General features: G+C 50.9%; 1 protein-coding gene across 1 annotated transcript; it reads right to left on the bottom strand.

The window, feature by feature from the left end:
- Positions 1 to 494: 494 nt before the first annotated feature.
- Positions 495 to 21,116, bottom strand: Nynrin (NYN domain and retroviral integrase containing). The gene is made up of 8 exons (NM_001040072.1): positions 20,805 to 21,116; positions 11,620 to 12,278; positions 10,098 to 11,498; positions 9,142 to 9,272; positions 8,924 to 9,020; positions 7,109 to 7,210; positions 6,716 to 6,817; positions 495 to 5,103 (listed from the first exon to the last, which is right to left on the bottom strand). The coding sequence occupies exons 1-8, from the start codon at positions 21,000 to 21,002 to the stop codon at positions 2,271 to 2,273; spliced, it is 5,523 nt and encodes a 1,840-aa protein (NP_001035161.1). The 5' UTR covers positions 21,003 to 21,116; the 3' UTR covers positions 495 to 2,270.
- Between the last annotated feature and the right edge of the window lie 3,281 nt (positions 21,117 to 24,397).

Raw genomic sequence — 24,397 nt, 5'->3', positions numbered from 1 at the left:
CACCCACATGGTGGCTTTCAACTGTAACCATCCCAGCACTCGGGAGGCAGAGGTAGGTGGATTTCTGAGTTTGAGGCCAGCCTGGTCTACAGAGTGAGTTCCAGGACAGCCAGGGCTAGACAGAGAAACCCTGTCTCGAAGGAAAAAAAAAAAAAAAAAAAGGAAAGAAAAGGCAGCAGCAAAAAGCCAAGGCCCAAAGTCAGAATGCTTAGCCAAGAGTCCTTACTTGAAGAACAAGGGTTTCCAGTTCAGGAAGAGCAGTGAACCCCCACAGATACCCCCACTCTCACTCCCCCCCCCCCCCCAGACAGGGTTTCTCTGTGTAGCCCTGGCGGTCCTGGAACTCACTCTGTAGACCAGGCTGGCCTCGAACTCAGAAATTCGCCTGCCTCTGACTCCCAAGTGCTGGGATTAAAGGCGTGCACCACCACCGCCTGGCACCACCCCCCCTTTATCCCCCCCCCCCAATTCGGAAAAAAAAATTAAACATTGGCTCCATTTTAACTGATTTATTGAAAAATAAAAATCACTTGAAAGCATATGATGGGAATTGTACTTAACAGAAAGAGGTGTTTGAATATAGCCCTGGGGCTGGAGAGTGAGGCTGACTAACGTAGGAAAGGGGGGCGGGGGAGGGGAGGCAAAGCTAAGGTGGTGGGAAGAAACAGTACCTGCTAAAAATTCTACAGCTAACCTTTCAGCACCCCGGGGAGCTCCCAGCATCTATTTCTGGGCAGGGTTTGCCAGCTGGATTGGCTGAAGAACAGCATTCAGGTAGTTTATCTAGAAGGGTTAGGAAACGAAACGGCATCAAAGGGAACAGAGGTACAAAATCTGAAAGGATTCTCATGCTTAAACATGTTGCTAGAACCCCTATCGTGGTGAACCTGAAGTCACGAAGGTTCATCCGGGTCCCAGCTCAGCCACCAACTAGCTGTGTGACTGCGGGCAAGTCATTTCCCTCTTTGCTCTGTTGTGAAAGCTGGGCTCAACGCCAACCTAGCCTCAGGACCCAGCATTCTGCAGCGTCCTGTCTGGCAACCTGAGCTCAGCCAGATAACCGGATCGGCTCCTCGAGAAATGAGCTACTAGGAATCGGAGCCAGAACGGCCTGGTGCTGACCTTTCTCTCCAGATCGCGAGCTCAGCTGTGTGGAAATGCAGAGCGGTGAGAATCAGCCCTCATGATAATGAAAAGCCCACTCCTGCTGCGACAATGAGCTGGGCACACCGGCTGTGAGGGAGCGCCACACAGAGGCAGATTCAGGGTACTGCAGCTGACCAGAACAAAGCAGTCCCATCGAAGGAGATGGGTAAACTGCACGCAGTAGAGGGTTGTGAGCTTTGGCAGTGGGTGAGAGGAGTCAGAGGAACAAGAGGAAAAGCCACCCAGTGCCCGGCCGCGTGTCAAACTACACACATCAGATGCCCTCCCCTTAAAGCAGAGCGTGAACACCACTGAACCTAATAGAAGCAGCTCTTCCAGTACAGAGGCCACGCTTGGTATCAAAGTCCTCGACTCCTGTGAGGTGACCACCATCACAGCAGGGGTCAGGAATCATCTCTGTTGACTGGAATCAAATGAGGTAGGCCAATTCATCCCCTCCCACCACCTCCCCTTAAGAACAGGTAGGTGGCTTATGGCTGATCACCTCCACCCAGAGACAGCAAGCATCCTGGAGGCACGGGAAGGCTACTGCTGTCCCGGTGCTGGCAAAGGAGGCCGACTGGAGAACTGCTACCTTCTTGCTGCCAGTGTCTGTGCCATTGAGAACTCCAAGAGCAGAGGCTTGCCAGATGCAGAATGTACGGGGAGGCACTAGCATAGGGGGAGAGCTGTGATACCCACCCGGAGGTCCAAATCCACACTGTGAAGTGTAGTGTGTTGGGTGAAAGACACTGGAGAGGGGTGCACACACCAATCTACACCTGAGCGTGTAAGAGGGGAAAGGTGGCACTTGGGGAAGATCGTGAGCCCGGCCAACTTTGTTAAGGAGACTCCTTTGCTCCCAAGGGTAGAACTGCCAGAGCCCAGAGCCCCCACAGGACAACCTTTGGCACATTCTCCAAGTACCCCTACCTGGGGATGTGTTATAGGGACATCCACCCCTAGCTCAAGGCAATTCAGCAAAGCTTTACAAAGGGAACTTCTCCGCACAAGGCACAACTGAGGGGGGCCCCCGAAGAGCTGAGAGCACTGCTCAGATCAGAAGGGAGGACTAGCAGCAGAAATGCGGGGACCCGAGCGGGCAGATCCCTGGCTGCTCTGACTCACTGCTCCACGTCGAGGGACAGGGGCGTGTCATGCTTGGGAAAGGCCTTCATCAGACTGCTAGGATAGACACAGCCCAGCTTGTCTGGGACTGGGAAGCCCCACACCCTATAGAGTGATAGGCTCAACCGGTCCCCAATATAGAAAGGACCCATCCATTTGGCACTGCTGCCATTCCTGGGGAGAGACAACAAGAGGACCTGGTCGCCCACACTCCACTCGTTCTCCTGGCTCTCCCTCTTGAAACGCCTGTTCTCGGCCTTCTCGCTGGCCTTCTCGGCCACTCTCCAGTGGAGGTCCAACAGCTCCCGCATCAGCTGCAGCAAGAAAGCGTCCATCTTGAGCCCTTCAATGTTCGCCCGGCTCATCTCCCACCACACGGGCTCCATCAGCTTCATCTCGCCCCCGGTCAGCACCTGGAACGGTGTGGCCTCTGTGGTGGAGGCCCTAAAAGCCAGGTGCAGCAAGGGCAGAGAGGCCGCCCACTTCTTGCCATACAGAAAGATGAACTCCTTCAGGGCCCTCTTGAATTCCCAGTAGGCCTCTGAACTCATCAGGCAGGGGAACTGGAGGGCCCTACTCAGTGTAGTCACTTGGGCTCCCAGGGCCAGCCCACAGCTCACCAGAACATGGCGGGCAAACTGGGGGCCTTGGGCGGCCTCCAGTCTGATGGGAACGCCCCACCTTGCAAACACATGCTGGAGGAGCACCTGGGCCACAGCCACGTGCGTATAGGGCTTCAGAGGGAATGCCTCCACCCACCGGGTGTTGGCATCGGCCACAATGAGCACGTGCTTATGTCCCTCCTCACTTACAGTGACTGGACCCACCACCTCAATCTGCAGACTGGACCAAGGGGCTGTCGACCTGAGAGGCCATGGGGACTCGATAACTTTCAGCTCCCCGCCTATGAGATTCCGGGGGATGCAGAACAAACAGCTCCTGCAGTAATCTCTCACGTGGTCCTGCATCCCAGGCCACCATCCCAGCAGCCTCACCGTCTTATAGGTGTCCTCTAGCCCCTGGTGTTCCCCAATGGGGCTGTCATGCACAGAGAAAATCAGATCCCTCCGAAGTTGCCTTGGGACTACCCAAACCCTGGGATGCCTTTCCCCCTTGAACATGAGCAGGCCACTGTCTTGGTCCAGGCTGAGTGAGTTAAAGGCAGAACTGAAAGGGGAGGGCCCGGACAATTTCTGTCCTGCCTGCAACTTGGCAATGATATCGGCCAGGGTGGTATCACTCAGCTGTAAGGCCAGCAAGTTGGGCTTCCTGCCTTTAGGATGGGGAGTCACCATTGGCACTGGCACATCCTTTGGCAAATCCCACCACTGCCCGCCCCCTTGGGCACCCTGCTTGGCCAGAGTGTCCACTGTCACAGCAAACAGAGAGCCCCGATAAGAGGTTCGGTAGATAAAGGGAAGGGGTGAAAAGCCAGACGTGAGAGAGATGATGTAGGACAGCAGGCTTGGATGAGGTAGTGAAGCCCCGTCAGATGACAGGAAGCCCCGGACTCTCCAGAGGGGCAGGAGCTCCCAGAGAACGCTGAAGATCCAGTTGCAGTGGGTGAGGAAAACCACAGGGTGCTGGGACTGGCCGAAGCGCTCTAAGCCGCAGGCCACGGCTGCCAGGTGGGCGTATGTGGTTGTGTAAGGAGAACAGGAAAAGGCAAGGGAGACTGGAGGGCTGGTGGGCGACAAGATGTAGAGACCAAAGCCAGCACACAACTCATCGTCACGGTAGAAGCAATAGCCAGACACATGGACACAGATAAAAGTAGACAGGTCAGAAGAAGGAGGCAGAGGCTGGAAAACTCGGGGCATGGAGGAAGGGGGTGTCAGCAGCTGGTTCTCCCCCAGCAGGCCCTGGAGAAGGGACAATTCCAATTCCCTCTTGCCTTTGTCCTGCAGCAAGAGAGACCACCGAATCAACCACGCTTTCGAAGCCCTACGGCTATCCCATGCCTCATTATCCACCGTGGTCCGGGAGGCATAGGAAAGACGTAGAACCACTGGATTGTCTCCAACGCATCGGGCAAAATGCTTGAGGGCCCAAGCCACAGCATAGGGGCTGTCCCCCCCTGACTGAGGACCCTCGCTGTCTTCATCGGGGAGGAGAGGTTTCGAGGTATAAGCGATGGGGTGCTTCCTTCCTGAGTGCTCCTGGTGCAAGCTAGCTGTCAGTGACACTTGGCTGACAGTCACTTCCAGGTAGAAGGGCAGGTTGGGGTTGGGGGTTGACAGGCAGAGGGCGCACACTAGGGCTCGTTTCAGGGCCAGGAAGGACTTCTCGTGCTCCTGGTTCCACTGCCAGTCCGGCTTCTGCTTGAGGAGGCCGTGCAGGGGGCCCACGAGATCTTCATAGTCAGAGATAACATCCCGGTGGGAATCCATGAAGCCCATGAAGAAGGATAGCGCGGTGAAGTTGCTCGGGATGTTAAGCTGCGCCAGCTGGGCCAGAACCTGCTGACAGGGAGCCTTCCCATCCCAGGGGACATCCAGGTACGGAGAGGACACCACAGGCAGAAGGTCGATGTCTAAAGTCCCCTCAGAGGGGTCATGCAGGCTGAGACACTGGAGGATTTCCTCGGAAAATGAAGGGCACTCGACCCCAAACACCGACACAGGGTTAGTGTCCTGCTCATCTTCTTCATCGGGCTTTGGGATTCCTGGCTCCTCTTCCAGGCTTCCCTCCTCCTTCCCTGCTTCTTCTACGTCCTGTGGATCCTCCAAAGGTTCGGCGTCAGCGTCATCACTCAGTTCAGAGATGCTGGCTGAGCTGGGAGGCAGGGTCTTCCACACCTTCAAGAAATTGCCAATGTCCATGTCCAACCTATTGCCAAAAACAAGTAGAAAAATGAGAGGGGCGGTCCCAACCCCACAGATTATCGGAGGGGAAAGCCGCATGTGTGACCACCCCACAGAGCCTACTTCACTCGTGGTAGGGGTCAGTCAGGAGCCAGCCCGTAAATACTTGCTCTCGAGCTTACACATGCTAGAACTTCACTCAATATGGGTTCTTCTGTGCTTTGAGGATGGATCCAACGGAATCCTTACTGACTGTAGCGGTCACTTTTAATTTTCAGCTGCACACAACCTACAATCAGCTGAGAAGGCGGTCTCAGCAAAGGACTGTCTAGCCCCAGTACCTGTAGGCAGACCTGTGAGGGATTGTCTTGATTACACTGAAGTGAGAAGACCCTCCCACTATGGACGGTTCCATTCCCTAGGCGGGGAGATCCAAGATTGCAAAACAAAGCAAGTGAGCGGAGCCCCAGAGAGTTCTCTTCTGACTGCAGACATAACATGGCCAATTCTTCCCAAGCTCCTGCCACTGGGACTCCCCTCCCCCAAGCCTATTGAGCTGAAATAACCCTTTCTCCATAGTTTTTTTGGTTTTGTTTTGGTATTTATTTATTTATTTATTTATTTATTTATTTGGTTTTTCGAGACAGGGTTTCTCTGTGTAGTCCTGGCTGTCCTGGAACTCACTTTGTAGACCAGGCTGGCCTCGAACTCAGAAATCCGCCTGACTCTGCCTCCCGAGTGCTGGGATTAAAGGGGTGCACCACCACGCCCGGCTTTCTATAGTTTTTTTTTGCTGGGGTATTTTATCACAACAGAGAACAAAACAAAATAAACTAAGACCATGGATCACTTAAGTCAGTTTTAAGCCAGTGGCTTGGTAAGAGATGACTGGCACTATTACCTCAGGATGACACTCCAGGGGAAGGTCAGCCCTGGAGGGGAAGCCTGGGGGAATGAGATGAGAGATGGTCGGGGTGGGAAGGAAGCAGTGTCCTGTCCATGGACCCCAGAGCACGGGGAGAGGGGGGGGGGGGATGGGCAGTAATCAAATGGCAGAGAAGCCAGAGGGTCAGAGTTGCCACAAACTAGTTCTGCCAAAATGACCTTGGAAAACTGACTTGAGTCTCATCTATGAAATGAGGATTATGGTCGTTTACACCTAACTGAAATTGTGAGCATCAAAGGAGAGGAACGTGGCGGCGCTAATGTAGACAAGGCTCTCTTGAACATGAGGAAAGAAAAACAAGCCTGTTTCCTGTCACACGTCACCAGCAGCCTAAAGTAGAAATAGTCAAATGACCCCAGCCCAAGAACAGGTTCTTTCTGCCTGCTAGGCACACATGGAATGGAGTGCCACACAGCTGCTCAAGTGCGCCATGTCAATTTGCATGACATAGCTCCGAAGACAGCAAGAAAAGGCTGAGCCCAAATGCTGGTTGTGGAAATAGGCATGAAAAGGCTCATGGGAAACATTAAAAGCGTAATGTAAATGGTGGCTAAAAGCATCAAAATGTGGCAGAAGCGTGAAGGTGTAAACAGTCAAACAGTCCTGTTCACTACTGAGAACTAGGTAAATGTTGACTAGCACTAAGTTTCTGGTCCGAGGAATGCCTGGGAGGTAAAGGCTGACAAATTACCTGTTTGGCTTCTTCAGAAATTCCTCCAAGGTGGGGCCGTCACGGCCCAGGGGGTCATCTGGTACCATAAAGAGACTCCCGGCAAAGGTGAAGGGCAGCAGGCTAGACCCACGGGACAAAGAGGCAAGGTCAGAGGTGAACCCAAGAGTCAGCCACACCCTGTTGCCTGCACAGGTCTGTCTGTCAGCTTGTCTGTCTGTCTATCTGTCTCTCTCTCTCTCTCTCTCTCTCTCTCTCTCTCTCTCTCTCTCACACACACACACACACACACATTTACCAGCAGGCACTGGCAAGCCCTACTCTAAGGCTTCTTTTCCTGCCCCAGTGTCTTCTCTGCCACAGGCTGTCTGACATCACTGGGAAACAGCGGCTCGAGTCCCCAGAGAGTCTCACCGATCTTTGACCATCAGTTTCTTGGAATTATTCATGAGGATGTGGATCTGCTCATTGGTGACAATGACTCCATCTGTCTCCTCTGCCAGCTTTACCATGAACCTGCAAGGGAAAAGGAAGTCACTAACGGTCCAGCAACCAACCTCCCCTCTCATCTTCTGGACCCTCTGGAAAATGAACTAGAAGTCCCTGGAGGGTCAGAAAAAAACCTCTGCTCTCTGTGATCCAGCCAAGACTATAGAGCACATCCTCTCTTCTGTGTGCCCATCTGGGATCCCAGCATCCCCCCAGAAGGTGTATTTGTTGCATAGAGCTCCCCAAATGTATATACAGCCACACACCCCTCTCGCATATGCAGGCTCATGCAACACAGAACCCACCCTCTGGTTCATGTTCACACATGGGTAATTTCTTTCTTTCTTTTTTTTGTTTGTTTTTTTTTTTTTTTTTTTTTTGTTGTTGTTGTTTTTTCGAGACAGGGTTTCTCTGTGTAGTCCTGGCTGTCCTGGAGCTCACTTTGTAGACCAGGCTGGCCTCAAACTCAGAAATCCACCTGCCTCTGCCTCCCAAGTGCTGGAATTAAAGGCATGCGCCACCACTGCCCAGCTACATGGGTATTTTCTACTCCCATCTTTTCACCTGTAAAATGTAGATAAAATACCTGCCCCGTGTTGCTGTAATAATTAAACTGAGTCTAATTCAGTGTCTAATTCAGTGTCTAATTCAGTGTCTAGTGTACAACACACAATATTCTTCATCAAGATGTACATCTACATACATACCAACACGTAAAATCACATGGCTTAATAAACAAACCCATTCTCCAGAGGATCACTTTCCTTCTAAGGAAGGCTGTAACCAGGAAAAAGAGCATTCCCTGGGCTCTCACATGCTGTTCTCCAAGTGCCCAGAAGAGGGCGCTTCAACAGAAACATCACCTTCCCTTAAATCCTTGCCTGGATTTAGAGGATTTAACGGACTCTCAGGAGTCAGATCTGGGAAATGGGAAGCTTGGCTGGCCCTGCCTAGCCCTTCATGGGCTTAAAGGCTATATGGATTCCAGGGAATACAGGAAAGAAACAAAACCTCTCCCTACCCAACATGTGAGGTGCTGAAGAGAAGTCAAGATCGGCCTGCTGGGCATCTGGGCTAGGACTACAGCAGGACCTGCCTTCCCAGTCCTAGTACAAGCAGGGTCACTGGACATCTGGGCTAGAACTACAGCAGGACCTGCCTTCCCTACCCTAGTACAGGCAGGGCCACAGACTCCCCTGGGCATGCTGGTGCTGAAGGTTGGCAAGCAGAAAGGGTGTCAACGTTTAGTAACCAGGCCCATCTAACTCCATTTCTATAGCCTTGCCCAAGGACCCGCCTATGTAAGGTTCCATATACACCTCCTCCCTGCATCAGAGCTTGAGGAACGAAGATTGAAGGCATTCCTCGAGATAGGAGCTTTACCCCAAACTGGCACCGAAAAAGTTAGGGTACCTCGAATGCTAAGTGGATGTGCCTCATGCTCACCCAATTGAACAGCACCTCAAACTGCAATCTAATGCAATGGGTTGGATGAGCCTCGTGATCATGAACCTCTAGAGACCACGGAGAAAGAAAGTCAGGACACTTGGGGGAGCACACCGCCTGAGTTCCAAAGATGGTAACGACCTTGCGCTTGGGAAGAGCCATCCTTCAGCCAACTCCTCATGTATGTGCCAATCCCTGCTCTCAGACATAGCATTTGCCTCCATTTCCCCTATAAGAAGATGAGGTGGGACACCGTCCACCCTGAGCCCCACGGAGGGACAGAGCCCGGCATACCTGTAATCGTAAGTGGTGATCTTTTTGCCATTCTCCAGCTGCGAGGGAGTGATAGACAGCATCTTCAGTCTGTGAAGCTTCGTCAGAAAGTGGCTCTCTGAGGATGACACAACAGAGGGATAGGGAAAGGGCTACGTGGGAAAGACCAAGGTGGGGTGGTAGAAGAATGGGCCAGAAAGGCAAAGAAAAGAAAAGTCAGGTGACCTTGAGCATCTCACCTCTCACCCTCCGGTTTTTCTTCAGCTGCCAGGTGGGTACGAACACGGTGATCTCTCGGTGTCCGCGATTCCAGAAGTACTGCACGGCCATGGCGATGCCTCGGCACGAGAAGAAGTGCTGCAGGCCATGTCTGTGAGACGGTGGGAATGAGGGAGCTACGTTCCAGACGACCCTGCCTCACCATTCATGCCTTGCCCTGAGACCCAAGCAGGTAATGTCCCAAGAGCACTGAAGATGCCAGCACTACCCTCTCCCTACACCCTCCGCCACCTCTCTCTAAAACGGGCTCTCTCCTTGAAGTCCTAGCTGTCCTGGATGGAGCTTACTACGTAGACAAGGCTGGTCTGGAACTCACAGAGATTCCTCCTGCCTCTGCCTCCTGAATGCTGAGCTTAAAGGAGTATGTGCCATCAGACCTGGCCTGCCGCTCTGCCCTCAAACAGCTGCCTAGAACTTAAAGGCAGAAGAAAAAAAAATCCTGACTACCTACTGTGTGCCAAGAGCCTGATCTGCACAGATAACTACTCTCCCGTGTGACAGATGAAGCACATCTCTGCACTCACACCTCTACAGCAAACAATTTGAACATGCAAAACAATCTCTCAGGTGGGTTGAAGTCTGGAAAAGCTTCTATTAGGTTTGGGGCCAGGTCTTGAAGTTTGAGCTACCAAAGAACCAGTTTGGGTCGAGCATGAACCTTTGCAGCAGATAGCTCTGACCCCAAAGGCCAAAAAAAGAAAAAAAAATCTCTGGCTGTCTCAAAAAACATATGTAAAATTTTTCACCTCTCAGACTCTATCTACATCTACCTAAGAATAAAGACGATTCTGTACGCACTACCTACCGTGCAGTAGCCATTCAGCCTGGGCCCTTCCCTCTCTCTTTTACTCCCATAGAAGCTCTAGAAGGAATGTCTACCCAGCACCCCAGCACGTCCAGCCCATCAAATACTTACACCATGGCCACACTGCTGCCGTCAATGACCACTCTCCTCAGCCCTGGATTTCCAGGCTCCTCAGACAAGTTCATCTCGAACGGTGTGTTCAAGGCCTCGTTGTACCTCTGGAAGCTGGTCACTATGTTGGTGCCCTGGGAGTGAGGTGACAGCCTCTGGGACCCCTCCCAAGCCCCAAGAAGTCCTTCCTTTAGGAACTGATGCTTACTTCTGGAGGGCACGGTGCTACTGGGCTGGAAACCCTGCCTTCCGGGCTTTCCCTGGACCTTCAACATGATGGCTCTATTCTTTGAAGCCTGAACCTCACTCAGGAGTTGGGCTACATCCACGGTCGGCCCCGCAACTGCTGAAGCTGCAGGCGCTTTGGGAACTTCAGACCCTGCTGTAGCTATGGTCTCACTTTGAACTTTGGGGGTCTGGAGGCCTGCGAGTGTTTTCACTGAAGGTGTTTTCTGAGCTGTAGGAGTTTGTGGGGCTGTGGGCGTGGCAGGAGCTGCTGGTTCTGTTGGAGCCGAAGGCACTTTGGGAGCTGTGGGCTCTGTGTACACTGCTGGCTTCTTTAGGGCTGTAGGCACTTTGGGGGTTGCAGGCAGCCCCTCCCCGGTGGGTGGGTGTTCAACGTTGGACACCTCTGCAGCCGTGGCCACTTGAAGAGTTTCAGACACCGTTGGAGCTTCGGGTACTTGAGCCAGTGGCCTCTCTTGAGCTGTGGATCCCCCTTGCTCTGTGGACAGTGCTAGAGAGAACGGCTTTTCCAGGCCTTTACAATCTGACAGTGAAATTCCTTTATCTCCCACAGATGTTGAAGACTGCCCTACTTGCAGAAGTCCCGGGCTAACCTTCTCTTTGATACCACAACCCCCTGGCACCACCGATAAACTGATGATTTTGGAGGGAATCTCCGGCCTCGGGCTATGCTTTAGGGCTGTCTCCCTCCCTAGGTCCCCACCTGGTCTACAAGCTGGGCTTCCTGCACTGGACAGAGGAACCAGCTCTTTCTGCTTCCATTCCAGCTTTAAGGGCAAAGGATTCCGTCCTGGCAGCTTCAGCTGAATGGGGCCCGTGGGCCTCTGCCAGAAGGGGAAATTTAAGCAAGCCTGGGACAGGAGCCAGGCTAGGTGAAGAGACTGCAGTTCATTGATCTTCCAGAAGGTGGCAGCAATGGTCCCTGGCCACGAGGGCCCAAAGGCTGTCCCAGGGGCCCAGACCTTCCAGGATGTGTACGCGCTCAGAGCTGACACTGGCAACAGCAATGAGATTCTCTCTTCATTCTTCGGTACCTGCTTTTGCTGCAAGAGGGCTTGTGTGGGATTCTCAGAGTCCTGGCTGCTGGTGTCTTGTGTAGCGGTCCCTTCCTCTCCAACACTGTTCGTTTCGTCACCTTGCTTGTTAGACTGGTCCCTAGAGAAAGTCCAAGTTCGTGGCAAAGGTGAGAATGGCAATTTGGTCCCGAATTACTACTATTTCCTGGGGGATCAGGATCAGGGCAGGGGCGGAGAAAAACCCCTTTTCCAGTACTTACCGTGCTAGCTGGTCTGCTGTCTCCTGCGCCGGAGGGCTCTGAGCTTGGGTCAGGGACCCAGCGGCTCCCGAACTTGTTGTTTTCTTTGAATTTTCTGAAGCCCGATTCAAGGCTCCTATCTCTTGGAGCGTCCCGGGGCTCTCTTTTATGGTCACCAGGGATGCGCTTTCCTTCTGCTGCCGGGCAAGGCAGATCAGGATCTCTGGGTTGGGGCAAGTACCAGAGATGCCAAAATGGCCGAGCCACTCAATGATGTCTTCCTTGCCGGCAGCATCTCGGACCAAACTGAGAAGCAGCTCCTGGACTGCTGGAGGAAGCTGCAGCAAGTCTCCTGCATACTTGTCACAACGGATCCACACCAGAGCCCCAAAAGCCCGGGTCACCTCTGTCTCCCAAACCCCTCGAGGGGTGATCATTGGGGCAGGGCCCCAGCGCAACCGTGCCACCAGCTCCTCCAGCCAGTTCTGTGTCATGGTAAAAGACTCGGTCAGCCCACCCACCATTAAGGAGCCAGGGGGACCAGGCACCAGGTAGGCCAGGGTACTCCAGCAGAGGCAGTCCAGGAACAAGCCTTGTGCCCCAAGGAAGGCGCAGTGCAGGACTGGTGGGTAGCGAACCTCCTTCCATAGCTCTGGGTTGCACAGACCTTTCAGATATTCCTGGGCAGAGGGATAGAACAAAAAGGACCAGCCCTCTGTTAGTGGCTAACCCCAATCTGTCCCTTGTACCTCAAAACCTAACCTCTCACTAAGCTCAAGCTGACCCATGCTGACACCCCCAAGGTCAGATGCTCTCCCTCGGCCCCACTCCCTCTTTCCAGGGAACAGTGACAGAATGAATGAGAGCTCAGAGGGAAGAAAAGATCCAAGTTTGGAGCCAAAAGACCTCATGCTTAGTTCTAACTTGGCCTTAACAGGCAAGGAAGGGTTGTAGGAAGTCTGCCATCTTCTCAGGACCTCAGTGTTTTCACCTATAGCATGGCAAGTTAAATTAGATATGCTTGGGTCCAGGCCCTCCTTGGCACCACAGAACTGTGTAGCACCTGAGGGGAAGAAAGCTACACACTATTAAGTACTCTCATGTGCCTAGAACGTGGGCAGCTTCCCTCCCAGCTGCGTCTCGTCATCCGTTCCTGCCTCATGCGTCTACTGGAAGCCTCAGTGAGCTAAGTGAGCTTGGCTTACAAGGACAGGGCCAGGCACAGCCTGTTCCCATTCTATGGACTCATAAGAGCTTACCCAACTGCACACAGCTCAACAATGTCTACACCAGAACATAGCCTATGTCTACCTGACTGAAATCAGAGCTCTCCGGAGAGCTCCTCTGGCTGACACAGTGACTTCCAGGTAATCCTGTAGGATTCCAGCTTAATCCCCCTTCAGAAGCTCTCCAGCAAGCACAACCTGTACCTGTAACCATGGTAACTGTTGCCCAGTGGTGAAGATAAGTTGCTGGGCCAGTGTCCAGAGGAATATCCTACAGATTCACATAGTGTCTAAACAGGAGGAGGGCCTCAAGTTCTCAGGCTGACCAGCCCTCACGTTTGCAGGAAGAGCCGCTGGTTTCAGCTACTTACAGGCATGATCCAGTGATCTTCAAGAGCTCCTAAGAAGTCTCTGAGACAGCAGCCCAAGCGAACTGAGGTCACCCTCGTGACCTTTTACACCCATACTCTTCAGAACCCCCACCTTCGTGCCTTCCCTGACAGTTCCATCCCGTGATAAATGCTCCTCCTCCCGCCTCCCGCCTTTTAAATCTCTAGCAGCCATCTTGAAGCCCACACTAGCACCTCTGCTCAGGGCACAGGACATTTCCCCCTGCTTTAGCTTGTGACTCCCTCCTTCCTGGGTCTTCCAACAAAGTCTGATGGGCTTCCCACCCGAACCTCATCTGGTCTCACTCCCAAGAGAGAGCAAATGTGCATACAGCTCTCACCTTAACAAATGTTCCCCACATCCTGACTATGTAAAGCCAGAGGCAGGTTGAAGAAGAAAATTGTGGGTGATTTCTTTGAAAAAAAAAAAAACTAATGGGATTAGTGAGATTGATCTGTGGGTAAAATGCTTATTGCACAATCATGAAGACCTGAGCTCAGAGCGCCAGCACCTAGAGCTAGAGCAGTGGTTCTCACCCTGCGGGTCCCGACCCCTGTGTGGACAAAGTCAAAGGACACTTTTGCAGGGGGCACCTAAAACCAACGGGAAACACAGATATTTACATTTCAATTCACAGCAATAGCAGAATTACTGTTATAAGGTAGCAACCAAATAACCGTATGGCTGGCAGTCACCACAGCATTAGGAACTGTCTGAATGGGTGGCAGCAGCACTGGGAAGGCTGAGAGCCACTGCCCTAGACTGATGGAAGCAACCCAGAGGCTCACTGGCCAGCCAGTCTAGTCAGTCAGCGAGTTCCATGTTCAGTGGAAAATGCTACCTCAAAAAGGTAGGCGGGAGGAGCTGGAGAGATGGCTCAAGGGTTAAGGGTGTTTGCTACTCTTCCAGAGCACCCAAATTCAATTCCCAGAACCCATATCTGACATCTCACAACAGTCTATGACCTCAGCTCCAAGGGATCTGTCACCTTCTAGCCTCTGAGAACACCACACTTAGATGGCACACTTGCGCTCGCTCATGCAGGCTCTCTCTCTCTCTCTCTCTCTCTCTCCACACAGAGAGAGTTTAAAATATTTATTGTTCCATCAATAGTTCACCATTTTTATGAATGGTATAGCAATTGAGATCATTTTGAAACAATAAATATGGACTAATATTTATTAAGACCTTATGTGCCAAGCACATAAATTATCTGATATATTCCTCTCAGTTCTACAAAGGCACCCTTCATTACCTTCCTTTCAGATGAGAGAAAATCACACGTTCAAGCATGGATACCCAGCACGGTGACCCTGAAGTCTACGGTCTTCCCCATGATATACACCAAAAAGCAAAGCCAGACAAGGAACAGCATTTACAGTATTTACAGTCCAGAGAGTGATCTGAACAATCCACAGATAAATGACACCAAAAAAATTGGAAAAACGTCAATAAAAGTGATATTATCTCTAAAAACGTATTGCCCAATATTCCACAGATCCTCTGTCAATTTGAAGTTAAAACATTTAGCACTGATCAATATCACTCCATGTGTGCTTACAACTCCCCAGGACTGTCCTTCCTTTTTACAAGTCAATGTTCAATCTGCCTTCAAGGACCACCCCAGTATACACAAAGGAAAACCGAAAAGGCAGAGAAACACGACAGAACCAAGAAGCTTTAAATTCAGAGTGAAGGGAATGGGAAAGGCATAGTTCTTAAAGAAGGAAACCAATCTGAAAACCTGTTACTCCTAACACACACAGAGGAGGGAGGGAGAGAGAGAAATAGAGACAGACAGACAGATAGACAGACTTCCCTTCCTCCAAAAGGCTTATTATCATTCTCTTCTCAGAAGCATATTAAACAATATGTCACACAGTAAATAGGACATTGTTTTTGAAAACAGCACACATGTAACTTTAACATTATAATGTGGTAACAGCAATGAAAGACCCAACGAAAGGGTTGAAAGATAGTCAAGCAAAAAAAAAGCCAGAGTTAGGGCTGGAGAGATGGCTCAGCGGTTAAGAGCACTGACTGCTCTTTCAGAGGTCCTGAGTTCAAATCCCAGCAAACAACCATCTGTAATGCCCTCTTCTGATGTGTCTGAAGACAGCTACAGTGTACTACTCATGTACATAAAGTAAATAATTCTTAAAAAAAAAAAAAAGCCAGAGTTAGCCTGTTAGCCAGTGCTCGATCCCAGCACTAGAAGGCAGAGGAAGCTGTATCAAGGCCAGCCTGGTCTACACAACAAGTCCTGGGACATCCAGGGCTACATAGAAAGACTAAAAATAAAAAGCCAAACTTAGAAAATAGAAAAAGCTGGGAACTGGAGAGATGGCTCAGTGGTTAAGAGCTCTGGCTGCTCTTCCAGAGGACCTGGGTTCAACTCCTAGCAACCACATGGTGGCTCACAACTGTCTATCACTGGATCTGATGCCCTCTTCTCGTGTGCAGGAACACATGGAGGCAAAGCACTCATACATAGAATACATAGCCAAATAAACATTTTAGAAAGCGGAAAAAGCAAACCATAGGAGAAAGGTAAAGAGCCCGCAGAAAGCTTATCTAGACAGGAACCCAAGAGGGTAACGGGGTGGCAAGGGCCAGCAGCCCCAAGTCCCCCAGGCAGAACGAAGACCATGAAGTCCAGGAGGAAGGTGGAGGGAGAAGCAAGCAACATGGGAAATAAAGACAGATGTCCACACAAAGCAGGTTCACTGAGAAGACGCAGCCAGCTGGAGAACACTACAAGCTTGCTCAAGGGAAACCATCTCAGTCGGAGGAGCAGGACAAGAGCAGCCTCGGGCTTCTCAGACGCTAGATGTCAATAGGGTGATGTCTACACATTACAGAAGGAAATGTTTCCCTTTTCACTCAATACCAGCTAAACTACCAATCAGGTGACCTTCAAATAAGCAACCTGAACGTGTAGATTACAACACATCTTTCCTCCTGGGCAATATGGGGTAGCATGCGGCTCCATGAAAAAGCCTGAGTCCTGGGGGAAAATATACTTATAGATAATATATATATTATATACAAATGTTTTATACACTTAATCCATTCTCTGCCGCCTTAACAAAATACCACATGTTGGGTCATTTAAATTAAGCATAATTTCATTTGGCTCCAGGTTTTAGAGACTGTGAAACCCAAGAGCACTGCACCAGCATCAGCCCATGCTGAGACAGAGAACACACAGGAGAGCCCCCACACGTATAACTGGCCCATGTCATCATAAGCAACCCACCTCTTTTTTTTTTTTTTTGGTTTTTCGAGACAGGGTTTCTCTGTGTAGCCCCAGCTGTCCTGGAACTCACTCTGTAGACCAGGCTGGCCTCCAACTCAGAAATCCGCCTGCCTCTGCCTCCCAAGTGCTGGGATTAAAGGCGTATGCCACCACACTGGGCACAACCCGCCTCTTAACAGCCATCCCTCTTACTACCCTTATGATTCCAGTTAAATTGTAACATAGATCTTGGTAGGGACAGGCAGAGCATAGCAGCTCTACAGAGCAATCTTCAAAACAAACACACACACAAAAAAAAAGAAACTGAGAAAAGAGCTAAACAATGTCCTGGAGATAATCAAGAGGAGCCTAAGGATGTATTTGTCTGCTCTACCATCACTACTGAATACTGACAGCAACTGCCTGTATAGGATCCAACTCATTCATACTGCGTGTGGCTCGGGAAGCAAACCACTTCTTGCTTCAGCATTCCCTCTGCTGGGGCACTGTCTTTTTAACTCGATAAAACCACTGATGAGTGCTGGAGCAGGAAGGTTGTGAGCTAGACACCAGCCTAAGCTACATGCTAAGGTGATGCTAGCCTGGGCTACATCCACATAACTAGACACTATCAAAAGAAAAGAGAAGAAACAAGCGAGAGGAAAGGGAGAGAAAAGGAAACTACAAATGGATGAGCTCCACCAACCCAGGAAAGAGAATGGATTTAACAAAGAACAAGATAACAGATGCCAGGAGACCCGTAAACATAAACGGAAGCCGCAAGGTGACAGACAGCTCAAGGAGCCTAAAGCCAGGGCTGTCCACAAGAGACTACCTGCAGCTACATAGGCTGGCTGCTAGAGTTTGGAATGTCCTTCCAAATCCCATTTGTAGGGACCTGTCCTCTGATGGACCCTCTCGGTAGATGGTGGGACCTCAGGATGTGGGGTCTAGTGAAAGGAAGTGAGGTCACCAGGATGTGCTCCTAAGTGGATAATGAGATCCCTGCCCTGCCTTTCCTGTAGCCTCAGCTCCTCTGAAGGGAAGAGGCCTCCTCCGCTGCCGTCTGCACTCACTGTGACACTTGGTACCACTACAGGCTCAAGTGAAGCCTGCTTCTTTATAATGGTTTTCCTCAGGGAAAGGAATGCTGTGAGGAGCTAGGAGAAGGTTTAAGCATCGGCAATCTCTACATAGAAAGGCAAGCAATTTAGAAAGGAGTTTTAACCTTGGTTAAACCATAAAAGCAAAAAGAAAACAAAGGCCCCAGAGTATGTCCTACCTGGATGATGAGTGTAGAGGCATGATGGAGCAAACCCTAAAGATAGGTTTAGAGAACTGAGACCAAACATGTTGGAAAGGAAGAGGGAGTGTTGGTGTGAGGGAGCTAACCCCTCACGTGCAGTAACAGGAAAAAGAAATTACACATGTTCCAGGACAGCCAAGGTTACACAGAGAAACTCTGTCCCGAAAACAACAAATAAAAATTTAAATTAAAATAGTAATAATAATAATAATTTTAAATTTATATTTAAACAAAAAGAGATTAGGTTCTCAGTGACGACACAGATTTGTAGGCAAACATTTCCTAATCAGCTCACAGGGAAGGTGTACAACCCTGATTTAGAGCACTTGCCAACGTCTGCGGTGTAAATATTCTCACGGTGGCTGTAAATAGATAGCTCTCCAGTAGCTTGCAAAGTTCCTAAAATTCTAACAATGAGTTTGTGAGAGCCAAACCCAGCACACACCTGACCACAATCAATTTCCACGGCCCTGCTCACTGAGTGCCATTGACATGCCAACTTCCATCTCACAGCAGAGACTCCAGAAGCCACCTCCACTACCGCTGTCTTCAGATTCCCCATCACCTATATCCATCTTCTCCAAAAACAAGAGAAGTAACCAAGTTGCCTGTCCTGTCTGGTGACACTCAACCCATCCTCATAGTCCTTTATGCAGAATGGGGCAGAAGGGATGCCAGGTTCAATGTGGGGCTCACTGAGCCACTGTTCAACTCCCCTCTCCACTTGGTAATTTCGCCTCAGGGGAGCCAGTTTCCCCCGGATTTGTTTTCCTACCTGGGATGTGATACACAGCACCATTTCTGATATTTCCGAAATCCTGCCACTGCATAAGAACTTTAAAACACAAGTTTAACAGAGTTTTGTTTTTTGATTTTTTTTTGTTTTCAAAAAGCAAGCACAAATAATATAAAAACATACTGGATTCTACTTTAGGTGAGCCTGCATCTTTCCTGACCCTTCTTCCACAGAGACCAGAACAAACAACCTCACGGTTCTTCCTCCATCTCTCCCAAGAGATGTATGGAAGGCAACAACCAGAAGGCAAAACTCCAGGTCCCTAGAGCTACGATTGGAGTCGGCCACACTGCATCCTCCTGACAAGGCATCCTCATAATAGGAAAGGCTCACATAGCAGGTCATCAAAGCCCTTCAGCTTACAAGACATCAAGCTAGGGAGAAAGACTTGGTCCCTTATAAAGCTAGTTACTAACAGCAGCACCTAACTTCTGCCCCGTGTTGTTCTTTATGTTTTGCCAAAGTATTTGAGCAGGCATTCTTTCAGTTGGCCCTCACAATTCTTACATGAGAAGAGTGTTATTACATTGTTTCACAAATGAGGAAAAAAAGTTTCAAGATGGCTGAATTATTAGACCAGGGCCTCTTCAAACTATGCTTCTCTATTTGGGCTATGATATGGAAACGTGTCAAATCCAGACCTTATCCTCCCCACATTCCACTGTCCCTTGCCCTCACCCCCTCCCCCTCCTTTTCTTCCTTCTGTCCCCACCAAGAAAGGAAGTTACCCAGAATCCCTGCAAGCTGTTCCCACCTTCAACAATGCCTCTCTCTGGGGCAAAGAGGGACACAAGAGGAAACTGACAGAGCCCCTGGATCCACTTAGCAGGGCTTGGAGTGAGAAACTCAGGGGTAAAAAACTATAGCCCAAAGAGGCTGTGATGCTGACAAGCTTGAAGCTGACTTGAAGTTTAAACAAGAAACACAAAGTGGAGCATCTCAAGCAGTGCTCTTCAGGGGCCCAGGGGGAGTAAGTGGCTCAGTGGCAGAGGGCCTCTGTGGTATGCACAGGCCCTGGGTTCAGTCTCCATCTTTAGGGAGGCCCTGGTCAGCTGATTAGTTCTCCATGAAGGCTGAGCTGTGGTACTTTAACAGTAACGGAAAAAAATTAAGAACATAAAGAACCCAAAAGCCTCTTCTTAGCTTATCCTACACCAGCCTCTGAAACTAAGGGGCCCTGCACATCTGTTCTCTGGGCAGACACCTCTCCCCTCCCCCAGCACCTCTGTCAGAACTGGAAAAGTGCTGATGCAGCAGCTTAATGGGCGTGTTTAGGGAGAAATTTCCCAGCCTCCCCTTCCTTCTGCTGGCTGTGTTCCGGGCCTCCCCTACCTAGGCCCTGACCAACTGAGATGTGGGTAGAGCTTCAGCCAAAGGGTTAAAGACTAGCTTGTATCCGAGAGAAGGGAGTCCAGAGCATTCCTACTGGAGAAGATAAGGGAATCTGAGGGAGTAGGGGGCCCTTGGGTGTGACTGAACCAGAGGGAGGAGCCCAGGCAGAGAAGCCAAGATGAGCGTAAAAGGGACAAGCTGCAACCTGGCCTCTCCAATATCCAGCTCCATACAGCAGGCCCTTTCATCTCAACGTCCATGATTCCCTGGCATCCCAAGGCACTGCCTTCCAGAACAGATGCATCCTACTCTGCCGGCAGGGTCCTAGGTTCTACAACCTCCACCAACCTACTCCTTCCTGACTCTGATGACTGAGGCAGACCCTCACCCTCTCTCTCTCTCTCTCTCTCTCTCTCTCTCTCTGAGTCCTACTGCTTCGTCTATAAACTGCCAACGCCACTCTACAAGTGTCTCTAGGGCCCTCCTCTGGTCCCAGTACTCAGAGAAACCGCCCAGGATTTAAGCAGACAGAAAGAACGGAGGCCTTCCAGTGTCTTGGTGAGAACAAAGACATATGTTGCAGAGGCCACAAAAATGCAGGCCCTTAAACTGATCCCAAGATGGAAAATCTGGGCCTGTTTCTGACCAGAGAAGGCTGGTAGAAAGAGACTCTCAGCAGAGGTTCTCTCAGCACACTTAAAGGACAGAAGTGACATGTAAGAGAGGGGTGGGGCAGAAGGGAAAGAAGGAAGCAGAGGGACAGAGCAGGGGCCCCGCAGATCTGGAGGGAGGGAGGCCCAGACCCTGCAAGCCAAACAGCAGGACAAGCTCAACACCTCTGGGGACTCTTGACTGTTCAGGAGAGAGGGAGAGGATCTGACTAGGAGGGAAAGGAAAGAACAAAACGAAGCTGTTTACCTTGGCTTTGCCCGTATTTTCCCGGGGCCCCTCCAGCTGCAGCCAAAAGTAAGGGGTGTCAGGACGGCTCTGGAAAGCGGTCACCTTGACCCTGAAGATGCGCTGGACTTGCAGCCGCTGCCGGTGTACCCGGGGCTTCGATTTTGTCTGCACCATGAACCATTCCTGCGCTGGGGGTTTACCCCCCGACAAAAGCATGGCTGTCCCTCCGGCCCCTGGAAAGCGTGAGAAGTGTCACGGGTCCCAGCACCGAGGCCCCCAGCCACCTAGCCCTGCAGCCTAAGCCACGCCTCCCCTCCTTGAGGCGCGCCCCCCGCCACCGCCTCCCTGCTGTGGGTTCTGCGACCCACCCGCCAGCGCTCCGCGCCCGCCCTCCCAGCTCCGTCCCTTTCCGCCGCAGCACGGGAGACAAACCCTTCCTGCTAAGGGTTGTAGCTAGGGGTGGGACCGAGCGGATTCCCGCCGCCCTTCCTCCCCCTCAACCACCACCCCCTCCTCCCCTTCGACCTCGAAGCCAGGCCCCCTGGATAAACTCGCCTGAGCTGCTGGATGGCTTAAAGGGGCGCTGGAGACTGAGGGAGGGAAGGAGAGGAGGCTGGGCGGGAGGGAGAGGGCCAAACAGGGTCTTGGAAGCAACTGCCTTCCACCCAAGTTTTGTGTTCAGGGGTCAAAGTTCCTTCCTCGAAGGAAGGAAAAGGAAGGATTGAAGAGTTGATCTCTGAGACCCTGGTTTTAGATTCCAAGCAGTGTTCTACACACACACACACCACATACACACCACACGCGCACACACACCACATACACACCACACGCACACACACAAACACATCACACACACACACACACATGATCCTTGGTCGTCTGGACTTCCCTTGAAAACCCTTTACTACACCCATCTCTTTGTGGCAGGAAAGGGTTAAGGGAAAATGGGGTGGAGAGACCACAGAGGCTAGGGCCTGTAGAAACTATGGGCTGGAGACCAAGCAGGACGTAAAGGGTTACAGCTCTGACCCCCACCCCCACTCTAGTCTGGGGACCGCCTGGAACTGGCTCTAGGCCCAGGCCCTGCGGAAGCCCCCCAGGGCTGGAGGGGCAGGGGGTTAGCTGCCAGAGTTTTCAGGCTCGGGTTGTTTAGGAGAACCCCTTTTTTTAGCAAGTGTGAGTTAGAGTGTGAGGAGCCAGTGGGAGGTAGGGTCTCCAATCATCCTTATCCACAGCCATATGGTTGGCATCAGTGGTCCAAGACTAGCCCTGGGCTGGGGACACTCTCAAAACCCGAGCTGCCTTGGAGACATGCTCAGTACAAAGAACACTTTATGTGGTCTTGTAGCCTGAAGTAGCCTGGCACTGGGAAGGCACAGTCTGCAGCTGGGGCCTCGAGAGAACCTTACTTTCCAAACAAACCAAGAGTCACAGTCTGACAGACACAAGTATGACCTGACCCACGGGAACAAAGGACAGCTATTTTTTTTTTTAAACTGAGTCCTTTCCTAGGACATCGGTGTTACAGAGCCACCGATGTGTGTATGTATGCAGGCCAGTGGGGAGGTGCACGCTGTGCAGAAGGGGCCCAGGGGGAAAAGATTCAGGTTACTGCCAGACTAGACTGGATGGTCAAGCCCCACCTTTACAAGGTCTCATCCCTGGAATGGAATTCAGAGAAATAAAAGGTGGGTCTGTGGGGTTCTGGGTAACGAGTTCTTCAACCCTGCCCCTCCAGAAGGCTTTGAAGTCAGAGGCTGTCTGAGTGACCCCACTTCTCTCCACTTTCCCTGCCTTTAATTGTACTATCAAAAGGCAGGCTTGGCAGGGCACATCAGAAACTCCGGGTTTGCAGAAGGCTGAGCCCAGAGGCCCTGACTCAGAAGAGGATGGAAGGGTGTGCCTCAGTTTCCCTTCCAGGAGCAAGGGAGCCACACAGCCTCTCCCCACCCCTTCTGTTAGTGATGCTAAATTCTTTCTGCCAGGGCTAAAGATGTCAGGGAGAAGCCCCAGGTTTAATCCTATGTTCAAAGAGGCCATGCAGAGGGCAGAAAGAAGCCATGCATAAGACACTTCATAAACAGATCCTTTTAAAGCAACTTATTTAAACTTTTGTGCTTGGTTGCTTTAGCTCACAGACATGGGGGTAATAGTCCAAGGCCCAGGATGGACATCAGCTCTCACAGGTAAACTTACATAATTCAGGCAATGAATTACATACCAGCGTAGCTGTGTACAGTGTACTGCGACACTTGCTAACTGGTAGTCAGTCTCCTTTCCCAGATCTTGTCTTCCTCCCCATCTCAGCTCAAGCCAATGTGTCCTAGAGATTCTCTACCCTAGAAATTCTCTCCTCCTGGACTCAGCCCTTACCACCTGCTAACCCAACCACGTGGAGAAAGTGGATTTGGCCAAAAAGCTGGCTATCACCCTTTGTCAGGAATGAGCCTACGAACCCTCAAACAAGTCAGTAAATCCCTTGGTCAGAGCTCAGGTGTCCCCTCTGCTAATGTATTCACTGAGTCAAGTTTATTCAACAATTTCAACAGGTATTTATCTGCTAGAAGCCAGGCTCTTGGGTACAGCTTTGACTTGGGTATCTATTTGCTTGTTGGAATGGGTCCTATATGACTCAGACTGCCCTAGAATTCACTACATCATTCGAACTGGCCTTGAAGTAGAAGCAATCCTCTTGTCTCTGTCTCCCGGAGACTGTGATTACTTGCATGCACCAACATACCCATCTTCTCTTAACAAACTTTGATCCGTGTATCCTCCCAGTTCCAGCTCAACTACATTCGTCGACTTTGAGGGGGAGAACGGGAGTGGAGGTTTTGAGACAGGGTTTCTCTGTGTAACCCTGGCTGTCCTGGAACTCGCTCTGTAAACTAGGCTGACCTCAAATTCAGAGATTCTCTGCCTCTGTCTCTCAAGTGAATACTGGGATTAAAGGTATCTGCCACCTTGCCTGGCCTACATTCATTAGTTCTTTACTTACAACATTAGGTTGAAAGGTGCTTGCTTTAAACCTGGCACAGGCTCTTGGCAGAGGATCCAGGTTCAGTTCCTAGCACCCACATGGTGGCTTACAACTGTAACCAGACTTTTACTACTTTGTAGGTTCTTTTTTAATCTGGCACAAATCTACCTTGAGTAGAAGGGTCCTGGCTACAGAAGAAGTAAACATCGGATAAGTGTCTAAGCAGAAGCCCCACCAGGAGTCACTTGCAGGAGGAATGAGAGGCCTCCAAGTCAAAAGATCATGCGGATTAAGGGCCCTGCCCAGGGAGCTTGATGGATGATAGGTTCTTATCATTCCAACGCTTCGGAGGGAGAGGCAGTTCTGTCATTCAAATACCTATCCCAGGTCCACACCCATCTGAGTCCCCGGGGATGGGGTGGGGAGCTTTGTGAACCAGATAGCCCTGCCTGGGACCTTTCTGTGACAATGTCTAAGAGGCCAGCATCTCCTGGACTTCACTGTATTCTCTAAGCAGCTTTCATTTACGGGTGGCTCACATTAGAGTAGAAGTGGCTTTCTGGAGATGTACAGAGATGTCAGAGTCTAAACAGACCGAAGGAGGCAAGAGTCAAGGGACCAGCTTCTAGAT

This window comes from Mus musculus, chromosome 14, assembly GCF_000001635.26.
Source record: "Mus musculus strain C57BL/6J chromosome 14, GRCm38.p6 C57BL/6J".
Taxonomy (NCBI): Eukaryota; Metazoa; Chordata; class Mammalia; order Rodentia; family Muridae; genus Mus; species Mus musculus.
The sequence above is the reverse complement of the archived record's forward strand: the minus strand, read 5'-3'. Positions and strand labels throughout refer to the sequence as shown.

Excerpts from the sequence above, each read along its gene's own strand:
- Nynrin (NM_001040072.1), bottom strand. The coding sequence starts at position 21,002 with ATGCTTTTGTCGGGGGGTAAACCCCCAGCGCAGGAATGGTTCATGGTG. Across the intron at positions 12,279-20,804 it reads AAAATACGGGCAAAGCCAAG|GAATATCTGAAAGGTCTGTG; the intron begins GTAAACAGCTTC and ends CCCTCTGCCCAG. Across the intron at positions 6,818-7,108 it reads AAACTGATGGTCAAAGATCG|CCTGCTGCCCTTCACCTTTG; the intron begins GTGAGACTCTCT and ends CCGTGGGTCTAG.